Raw genomic sequence first — 11,536 nt, 5'->3', positions numbered from 1 at the left:
TATTTCAGAAGGCGGGCCTTCATTTGATACAGGAACTATTGGAGCCGTTCATGCCAGACTGTGGAGAGAGGTGTTGTAATAATGTAAAATATGTGAAAAATAATGTGTTTTTCGAACAACCTAGTATGAGAGCCTGTTCTAGTACACCCCCAAAACAAAATCAAGACTTTGTAAAAGAGCATAATAGGACCCTTTTAATTCACTCACATAAATACACTATAGCTATAAAATAAGCAAATGTATTCTTACATTGTACCTGTCACATGTTTGTTTCTGTTTAGTTCCTGTCTGCCCTTATTTGGTTCAGTTCCTGTTCCCATTTAGTTAATCATCGTTTATTCTGATCACCTGTGTTGTATTAATCATCTCATTTGCTCCTTAGTTTGCCTTCCTTATAAGCCCTCAGTTTCTGTGTCTTCTTTGTCCTGGATTAATGTTATTTTCAATGGTTTATGTGGTTGATGCTGATTAAAAATACTCCTTTACTCCTACTCCTTCGTCGTGCGCTCACTACAACCACAACCCCGTGACAGAATCCAGGACCTCAAAACAAGAGATGAACTGGGCTGAGGATTTCCTCCTTGATATCCAGCAGGAGGGACAGCCTTTGGAGCAGTATGTGGAGGAGTTTCTGAGCCTAATACATCTGGTGAGTTGGAGCGACTCCATGCTTAATGCGTGCTTCCGGATGGGACTAAAAGATGATAATTTGTTTAGTTTTTTGACTCCGGACGATTGCCACAGACCTGTAGCGGACTTTCTAAATTATGTTCTAAAGATAAGTGGTTCCAAGTTCCTTGTAGATGTGGAGGATCCTCATCCTCCTCCCATCCGGAAGCATGTGGATGCTCCAGCTCACCATTCCCAGAGTCCTCAGAAGCTCCTCCCTCATCCTCAGCCCAGGACCGCCATCCTCCGCTGACTTAAGTTCGCCGGCCTCTGCTGATGTAAGTTCGCCATGCCGCGGCATTCTCAAGCCCGCTGGCCGCCGCAGATGCAAATCCGCCGGTCTCCGCTGATGCAAGTCTGCCGGCCGCTGGCCTCTCAGCGCTTTTGGACATGCCACTAACTCCCGAGTTCTCTGCCCCTATCCTCTCTCCAGAGTTCGCTCCTTCGTCTCCTGAGTCTCCTTCGTCTCTGCTGGTCCCGTCCAGCCCTCCTTCGTCCCCTGAGCCCCCTGTGTTAGCGAACTCCGCTCCTCCAGTGCCCACTCCTCGAAAGCACCCTCCAGAGCCCGCTCCTCGAAAGTGCCCACTCCTCCAGAGCGCCCCCCAGAATTCCTAGCTTTCCGGTCCGTCCGTAGTGGCCGGGCCGACTGGTGAGGCCAAGGCCACGGAAGCCATCCAGCCTCCTGAGTTCTCTACTCCGCCATGGCCTCCTGAATGGTCTGATCCGCCATGGCCTCCTAGTCTGCCTGCTCCGCCATGGCCTCCTAGTCTGCCTGCTCTGCCATGGCACCCCGAACTCCCTGATCCGCCCTGGAGGCCTTCCTTGTCTCCGCCCTGTTCCTGTCCTGCACCAGCCCCCCCTCCCCGATGTTACTGTTATGGCGCGGGACGCGCCTTCTGGGAGGGGGGCGATATCTGTCACATGTTTGTTTCTGTTTAGTTCCTGTAGAAGTTGTTGTAGGGGTGCTTTCTTATTATAATCAGAATCAGAATGAGCTTTATTCACCACTTAAGTGTGTGCAAACACAAGGAATTTGTTGTGGTTTTACAGGAGCTCTTGATATATATATATATATATATATATATATACAGTATATATATGAACTGTTACATTAAATAGAACATTCATTGTTATATCTTTATTTTTCCCCCAGCTTCTTAAAGCGTCTATGTGTAGATTTGGAACCTCATTATTTTGTGACTCTAGGTAAGTATTTTATTTCTGTTACTTGTCATTGCCAGTAGAAAGCTTTTTTTAAGTGCAGTAGCTACATTAAAATTGACCAATCAGAGCCGAGCTTTTCAAATCAGCTTTGCAGGTAATAGTCCAATCACACTACTGTATGCTGTTGAGATGGTAACATGTAACCAGCTTTGCTTTATTTTATTTTCCTGACTAGAAAACCAGGTCAGCTCCCGCCACCCATGAACAACTTAGGCACAAACCCCCTCATGGTAGTAGAAAGCCGTCCTATGTTTACAGACATGTTTGTTTCTGTTTAGTTCCTGTCTGCCCTTATTTGGTTCAGTTCCTGTTCCCATTTAGTTAATCATCGTTTATTCTGATCACCTGTGTTGTATTAATCATCTCATTTGCTCCTTAGTTTGCCTTACTTATAAGCCCTCAGTTTCTGTGTCTTCTTTGTCCTGGATTAATGTTATTTTGGTTACAAAATACTCCTTCGTCGTGCGCTCACTACAACCACAACCCCGTGACAGTACCAACATATATTATAAATATAATGTTGTCAACTATACCTTAGTAATAAGCATGCTTACAATCAATATATTGTTCTGCTTTTACTTGTTTGTACTTGTAAAAGAATACTAGGCTGTTTTGTAATAAAATTCAAAGACATTTTAATTTTACTTTTAAATAGGCTACATAGCATAATATATTAATAGGCTACTATTTAAATGTATTTTCCGCAAGCATTTCATCATCGTATCATTTGAAGTACATCATAAATAATTTTTCCAAAGATATGCTTAAAATAACTATTTACTGACTTGTTTATGTACCTAAATTCAAACAAGCTCAACCTACGGCGTGATGCACGAAAACAAAACCTCATTGGATTTTGTAGAAGCTCAGGCGTGCATGCGTAACACCTGTTACAAAACCTGATTGGTTCTTGACAGATTTCATTAAAATACATCAGTTTTTGTTTTGAAGATGAACGAAAGTTTTAAAGGGGTTGGAACAACATGAAGGTGAGTACTTGATTACAGAATTTATATATGTGTGTGTATTATATATATATATATATACCGTCCTATGTTTACAGCTGTGACAATGAGCACTTATCAGGATCAACTAAATGCTGGATTTTCAAAAGTATGTGAAATATTTAAAGTTCGCGGCATAGAATCTTTAAAATAAGTCCAAGAGTTTTACACACCGGTCTGTTATTGTGGGGACATTTCCACGCCCCTAAACATAAGGCGGCACAAAACGAAACGTGATTGGTTGCTTTACCTGTCAGTCATATGGCCTCTTGGGCGGGCCTTGCCATTCAAAGCAGCCAAGGTTCCCAGACTTTCTGCCATCAGTCTGAAGGTCTGGCTAAGCAAGACTAATGGTTGCTTAAAGTCTAGGTATTGGCATTTGTCTGTCATATAACAGTTATAAAAACATTGTCCAATGTATTGGCAGAAAGAATAATGTTTCGTTATAGCATGTACACCATTAACATGCTTTTTTAAAATTTTAATTATGTTGTGTATTTTTTCCCTCAATTTGTAATTGTAACAATTGTAATGAAGTAAATATTAAATATAAATGAGAATTTCACTGTGAAATATTAGTTAAAATGAGTTGTTTTCAGATCAGTTGCTGTTGCAATAGAAATCAAATTGAAATCTGATCAGAGAGACGAGCAGTTAAGAGAGTGGTATGTTTTATTCTCATATCAATGAATCTCACAGGTTTAATTCTGACTTTTGGGACTCTAAGTGTCATGCTAACTTTGGATTCAGGACCTCTGTTGTAGAGATGTTGGGTCTCTTCTAACCTTATGTTCAATGTAACAGAGAGTGCTGTATGGTGACGACAGACAAGAGGATAAAAACGGACACTCTTGTCAAGCTTGATGAGGATGTAGTCTAAGCTTTACCTTCGAACAGAGAACAGTCAAAGAAATTCTAATGCTTATCTATGCAAATTATAATACATATATTCAAAAACACTACTCAAAACCACTGATTAATTATTTTCCCTTTCACAGACCCTGTGATGAAGCACATTTCAAATACCACAGTGTCTGAATTGCAAGAAAAGATGCAGATGCAGAAAATGCATCTTTCAAACAAAAGTCAAACTCAGAGAAAAGTGAGTTGAAGGTTACGAGGAAGATGGTGACATTTAAAATGTTCTGTTTCTTTGTTTGATTTAGCCATTTGCAGGCTTAACTTGAGTTTGTAAAAAAAATTCACTTTTGCTCTTTATTGATTTTCAGTAACTTCTTTATGTATGTTTAAGCAGAAAATCGCATTATGCATATTTATTCAGTGATGGAATATTCATAGAGTACTTTCCATTAATACAGGTATAACAGAAATGTTCTACAAATTGATTAAAGTAGTTCTGTTATAGCATTTCACTGATCTTTATTTTAATTTATAATTTATCATTATTTTGGTCAAGAGTTTGAATATGCTCTGCTGTATGTTTTAAATGTATTCAAGGAATTTATTGTTGTAATGTACACAGGATATAGTACATTAAACTACATTATAGTACATGAAAGTGTGTGTAAGTGTGTGTCATTTTGTAACGAATCATCCACTGAAGGCGAGCGTAGTGAAGAACCCAACTGCAGTTTATTTACAAAGGTGATCCAAACAATAATCCGAGACTTGACTTGACATGAACAGACTTGACTAGAACAGACTTGACCGTGGCGGCCATCTTGGCCAGGGACTCAGGCGTGGCGGCCATCTTGTGAAGAATCTCCTGAGTAATCAGCATGATGTGAGCAGGCTCTGGTTTGGCAGACGTGACGTGAGCAGGCCCTGGGGTAGCAGACATGATGTTAGCAGACTCTGGCTTGGCAGACATGATGTGATCAGGCTTTGACTTGGTAGATATGACATGAGTAAACTTTAACTTAACTGGCATGATGTGAGCAGGTCCTGGAGTAGCGGGCATGACGTGAGCAGGCTTTGGCGTAGCAGACATGACGTGTGCAGGCTGTGGCTTGGCAGACATGATGTGAGCAGACCTTGGCTTGGCAGGCATGACGTGAACAGGCTTTGGGGAAGTGGCATGTTCCTCCATGACACCCACAGTGAAGGGTGAATCAGCCAGCAACAAGGCAAAGTCAATGTATTTTTCAAGAGTCCATTGAGGGGTATTGCGTGGCATTAAATGAGAAATGTTTTTGTCCAAACCATAGCGGAAAATGTCTTTCAGGAAGCTATCCTTAAAATCTACCTGATAGTAAAGCTCACAGAATTTAGCCACGTAATCCTCTATGGATAGGTCTCCCTGTCGGAGACAAACTAGGCAATCTGCTGGGTTCATTTTGCTGGTCGTGTATTCTGTAATGAAATCATCCACTGAAGGCGAGTTGAAGTGAAGAACCCAACTGCAGTTTATTTACAAAGGTGATCCAAACAATGGGGAAGCATGACACAAACAGCATAAAACAATTACAAAATAAAAGACGATGAAACATGAACAAGACAAAACCCAAACACCACATTACACATTTTAATTTAATGACTGTATATTACTTTTTAATATACCATTTTAGAATGCTGAAAAATAGCTTAATAATGTACTGGTAATGCATTTCTAATCAGCTGAAATGCTATTTAAAATGTTCTAGAAGCACATTAAAGTGAAGCTTAAAATATATTCTAACTGTAGTTCAAGAAGTATAAGTGTATTTTAAATAATGCAAAGAAGTACAATTAAATTACACTAAAGATACTTTAAGTGGTTCCATTTTAACAACTAAATAAATGAAAATATATTGCAATTAGCTTAAAGTTTATCTTAAACATATCTTAAAGAGCACTTCACATACTTAAAGTTGTTCCAAAACAACACATTTATTATGCACTTAGTATAGTATAATAAAAATATAATAAGTGCATCAATATTAGTACAACTTAAGTGTATTTCATTTTTTACCTGGGTGACCAAGGAAGTCCTTTTGACTATTTGGGAAACCAGCATCTAATACAATTCTGCTCTTGACTACCAAAAATAAAAAGTTGAAAAAATAAAATTACACAAGGATTCATTGATTCCAACATGCCATTTTTGTTCCTCTATTTACTTGTCGTTCTTTCACGTCTGGTTTATTAGATCTAAATGAACTGCTTCTTGGACAAGGACTACCACATGATTTAGACTCCTTCAGTCCTCTCCCAGAACCCTCAGCGTCAGGTACGGTTTGTGTCCTGCACATTTTAAAAATGCACTAGCGTTTGTAAGTTTGGAGTTGGTAAGTTTGTAAAAGAAGTCTCTTATGGTCACCATGGCTGCATTTATTTGATAAAAAAATAAAGTAAAAACAGTAATATTGTCAAATATTATTACAATTTATTATTATTACAACTGTTTTCTATTTTAATATGTTTTAAAATGCAGTTTATTACTGTGATGGTAAAACCGTAAGTTGTGAAAACATTAAAAAAACAAAAAAAGCGATGTCTTTTATTTTCAGAGGCGTCCCAAATAACATGGTGGTTTACTTCCTGTGGAGCAAGCGGACCTCTAGGTCCGACTCAAGCCCAGTGTGACAGTGCCTACCGCAACAGCAATGTCAGTGTGGTGGTAGGGAAGGAGGGCCCTCTCAAGGGGGTTCAGATGTGGAGGGTTCCAGCTACCAACATGTACAAGTAAGTTCTGAAGCTTGAAATCGTTCTGGTTTAGAGTCATTCTTGGATTCAGAAACAGGTACTGGACAGGTACTACTCATGGACTTTTTGGAGAAGCTGTTTGGTAAAATAAGACTTATTGGTTAAGCTAGTTAAGAATTCTGGTGGAGATCATCCTGTGCTTGCGACCAACATCCAAAATGCATACAATTCAAATAAATATGAATGCTACTATAAACTAGTTTTCACTTTTTTTGTGCTTTGTCAATGTAATCTTTGTAGTCTCAAAATCAGAGATTCTACCCTCAAAATCCAATTGTAAGATGCATGTTAATACCAGGTGTAAACAGTTCCTTACTCTCTCTCTCTCTCTCTCTGTCTCTTAAAGTCTCTCCTTTTATAAAGGCAGCGAGAGGCATGACTCACTGGCTGTAGGCACAGATAAATCTCTTCCTGTACTTTACTTAATCTGGCCCCTGTGTAGTCAAGCCTTTGAACTGATTTAAAGTGATTATAAAGGCTAGTCATGGGAGCTCATTAAAAACAACTCCAAAACTGTCTGCGAAAGAAGGGCATGCAGGAGAGGAGATGCAGGAGACAGGAAAATATGACAGATAACTATCAGATGTACTTATACAACACTATGTTGTGATACTATTGCATTCAGGGTGCCAGACTGAAATATAGAGATCTAACCCAGACTATCCCTCATTCACAAACTGAATTATTTTATATTGTATCCTTTTGTTTTGGTGCCCAAAGCACTGGCTGGCTTTAATAACAAAAAAATTATATTTGTCTTGAGACAGGAAGTTTTATCTTCCTTAGTGATGTGGGGGAATTAAAGTATTTCCTTTTACATTCTAGGATTAATTAAGGTTGAATATTCAGTATATTAAAATGATAGTATAATCACAGGCCTAATGGTGATCATTTTGGGCGCATTTATGGCTTAATAGCTTAATATACTAACTGGCATATTAATAGTACATATTAATACATGGATTATCAAACTGTGTGATGACAAGGACCCTCAAGTATGTTGAACCCCTTGTGAGAGACCCCGTTTTTAAAAAATTAAGGCAGCTGTATTTTCATGTGTAAATGAAATACTGTGTGATATTAGTAATATTAAGCATGGTATAAAGATTTGTTGTTTCCAAATTAAAATAATTTGCTGTAATATTAACAGTGTAATAAAGTGAATGCAAATGACTGAAATATTATCTTGAATCAATGATTTATAGATTTAGTATCTATTGATAAGTTAGATTTATTATATTTTACTTTAAAAACAGTATGGTCATGATTAATCTGATTAAATATTAAAATAATTTATTTTAAATACTCATACGTTCTTATAAAATGTAAAACAGTTCCCACCAAATGTTCCTTAAAAAGAGGAACATTTGAACAGATTACTTATGGTCTAATTATATGTACAGTATATGGGAATATTATATGTAAGGTGAATTTGGGTTAATTAGGGACATTTTTTTCCTAGTTTTCTTAGTGGCAAAATGTGTCAAAATTTACCTGAATTCAGTATATATATATTTCTTTTTAAGGTGATTTTTTTCCCCCAAATTATTTTCTCTCTTTATGGGTATTAGTACTTTGGGATAGCAGGTGTGCCTTCTGTTTGTTAATTCAGTGCTTTGGGAATACTAAGGGAACATCCTCATTTTCTAGGATTTCAGCCTATGGAGCCGCTGGAGGCAAAGGAGCAAAAAACCATAACAAGCGCTCACATGGTGTCATCATCTCAGCTATCTTCCCACTGGAGAAAGGTGACATACTCTACATCCTAATTGGTCACCAAGGAGAAGATGCCTGTCCGGGAGTGAGTGAAGCAGGAAATCAGACTTGGCCATTGTGTTGCCATATTATTTACAATGTATTTATGTATAGATCTTTGTTTACATTTCTATGTTTTCTTCTTATATCTACAGAGGAACCCCCAGACCCATAAAATCTGTCTTGGGGAGTCTTCAGTGATAGAGGATGGTTTTGACAGCGATGGTTCGGCCTTGAAGTGGGCAGGGGGCGGAGGTGGTGGTGGGGGAGCCACATACATTTATCGGGTAAGATCTTTCTTTTCTTCCTGTTTTCTTGTCTCAAACACACCTTTAAAAACATCCATCACAGACTTGTGTGTCCCCTTAAGGGGAGCCATGTGGACGGCAGTCGTCGCCTGATAGTGCCTGTTGTAGACAAGCATTTTTGAGACATCCTGAAATAATTTGGAGTTGTCCGAATTGCAACACAGATGGAAGTGAAGGCCTGTCTGGAAACATTGGAGGCTTTGTGTTTTACTTGAATGAAAAGTAACTCTGATGTTGTTTTTGGGATGCACGGGGGCAGATGGAGAACGGGGAACCAGTGCCTTTGCTGATTGCAGCAGGAGGAGGAGGAAAGGCCTACCTGGAGGACCCTGAAAGCAGCCTGGACCAGATTTTTCTGGAACAATATGAGAATGAAACATCCGCCCCTGGTGTCAATGGCAAATCCGGAGCAGCAGGTATTCTTCTAATGACAATAAAAAAAATTATTATAATAATAATTATATATATATATATCTCAGTCACTGCTTGTTTACTGTGATATGATACTGAAATTACTTTTTTTGAACACTAACAATTACTCGTGTTACAAATCTAATTACAAATCTGAACCACAAGTACTCGTTGTACTTGTGGTTTGGATGAAGGACAAGCATTATTCCAGCAAATTCCAGCTACTCCCACATTTATGAATGTTTTCTAATTAGGGCTGCACGGATTTACTGCTGATTACAGAACCGGCTTTTCTGACGATGCACGTTAAATATCGCATGCGATTTATCGTGCAGCCCTATTTCTAATTCTCTCTCTAATTTCATTAACTACCAACTAGCTTTTTCACAGCAATACAATACTGTCAGTTTAGCCATCGGGATCACATTATCTTGTGACAATCCTTTAAGTTATGATCTATGTTTTGTGGGATTGGCATCTGGAGGATGCTTTTTTATGCAGAATTGTCGTATGAAAGTTCCCAGTTCTGGGCTCTCACTTAATAGACATATATATCTGGCCAGTGTTGGGGAGTAACTAGTTACATGTAACGCTGTTATGTAATTTAATTACAAAATAAATCAGTTATTGAGAAAAAAATGTGTGATTAAATTACAGTTACTTATGAAATTGTTAATGATTACAAAGGGGCTTAAATCTGAATATTTTCACACACATACACACACACACACACACACACACACACACAGTCTGGTGCACTATCCTTGTAGGGACTCCCCATAGGCGTAATGGTCTCTAAAATATGAGACACCAATGTTTCAGGATTTTAGGACACAGAATATGACACATGCTTATTCAATAACTTTTTTGATTTTATATATATGCTTAATATTAGCTTTAGATTTGTTTTCAAAAACAGATATAGCTATTAACTATTTCTTGTTATGATTTTAAATCTGTATTTAACCTCAGAACGATCTCAAAGTAAAAAGAGGTGCTAAAGTCTGATTGTGGTGGCTGTGCTTTAAAATTAAAATATTATAATCTTAATTCAAGTGATGAACTTGAAGGTTTTGAAAGTCTAACAGTAATCAGTGTTGAATACTACTGTAAGGTTAACGCTGCCTGGTTTAAATGTTTCAAAATGATTAACAGTTAAAAAACATTTGTTAGAAAAGTAATCAAAAAGTAATCAAATGTAACCAGTTACATTACTATAATAAAGTAATTGAAATAGTTACACTACTTATTACATTTTAAATAGGGTAACTTGTAATCTGTAACCTATTACATTTCCAAAGTAACCTTCCCAACACTGTATCTGCCAAAAAAGTAGAAGAGCAGACAATGAATAATAAATAGTATGTATGTATGTACAAGCTTGCTGAATTTTGCATCCTCAAACCAAAAAAATTTCTCTGTGGAACCACTTTAAACTAACATGCCCAGCACTGAGTAAACGTGTGCATGTGTTTTTTCTGTATTTCTATGTGTGCTTATTTAGGTGGAGGAGGTGGATGGAGCGACCTGTCTTCTCTCCCCTGGGCAGGGAAATCTCTTGTCGAAGGAGGTCAAGGAGGCTCATCCTGTCCTGAGGCTCTGTCAGTGCTGGGATGGGCTACATTTGGAGGGTTTGGGGGAGGAGGGGGCGCTTGCACCGCTGGAGGCGGTGGTGGAGGATACAGAGGTAAATGTTAGATTAAAAACACTTGCACATATGTCACAATCACAAACACACAATTATGTGTGGAGTTACTCTTTTCTGGCTGAGGCCACAGTAAGCTGTCAGCCTTTTGTTGTGTTTTAAATCATTTTTATTTCATTTTTGGGTCAGAAATATTTTTATGTTTTTTAAATAAATGCTCATATACTCATGACTCTTATGCTCGCTGAGGCTGCATTTATATGATCAAAAATACAGTAAAAATCAGTAATATTATTATGAAGTATTATTACAATTTAAAGTAATATATATGGAAATGTAAGAAGCCTAAAGCTACAAGGTTTAGATCATAGTTCGTGTTCTGTTCAAAGTTACAAAATTATTGTGAGTTATTAGTGACCCCTTGCCCCGAGTTTTTACTGACACATACCGTAAAACAAAGATCTGTTGTTAGTTATCACAAAGAATGACTTGCTTTGTGAGGCAGATGTTCCCTTTCAGACGGTCACACTCGACGTCACGTCGGATGACCGATGAATTGGGATCTCGCTTAGAGGGACCAATCCACTTCGAGTGTAAACTAAACGAGCCAATGCACATTGGCATGAGATTATTGCATCCAGCTGCTGCTGATTACAGCGTGAGTATAAGTAGGCAGCAGATGCAACGCATATTCAGCTTTTCGCTTCGGAGCCGAGCGGTTCTATCATTCTGCTCCTGACCTTCTACGTAGTGATAAAACTACAGTCAAGCACGCTCTTCGTGGGCTCTCGTGCTGGTGGTACGGCGCTTCAGCGGCGGTGGTTTTCCCGTGTCGAGTGGGTTGCACACAACAGGCTGCACTACCCCTGTGTGTG

At 38.5% G+C, this 11,536-nt stretch overlaps 1 protein-coding gene across 1 annotated transcript in view; it reads left to right on the top strand.

Annotated features, from left to right (window-relative positions):
• LOC107674078 (leukocyte tyrosine kinase receptor-like) overlaps positions 1-11,536 on the top strand; it is a 57,060-nt gene that overhangs the window by 31,713 nt on the left and 13,811 nt on the right. The window contains 6 exon segments of the mRNA XM_016467937.1: positions 5,986-6,066; positions 6,347-6,521; positions 8,193-8,343; positions 8,453-8,584; positions 8,865-9,021; positions 10,521-10,703. Of these exon segments, the coding sequence (XP_016323423.1) occupies positions 5,986-6,066; positions 6,347-6,521; positions 8,193-8,343; positions 8,453-8,584; positions 8,865-9,021; positions 10,521-10,703 (879 nt within the window).

Source organism: Sinocyclocheilus anshuiensis, unplaced genomic scaffold, assembly GCF_001515605.1.
Source record: "Sinocyclocheilus anshuiensis isolate Anshui unplaced genomic scaffold, SAMN03320099.WGS_v1.1 scaffold544, whole genome shotgun sequence".
Taxonomy (NCBI): domain Eukaryota; kingdom Metazoa; phylum Chordata; class Actinopteri; order Cypriniformes; family Cyprinidae; genus Sinocyclocheilus; species Sinocyclocheilus anshuiensis.
Note: the sequence above shows the minus strand (reverse complement) of the source record. Positions and strands in the feature narration are given on the sequence as shown.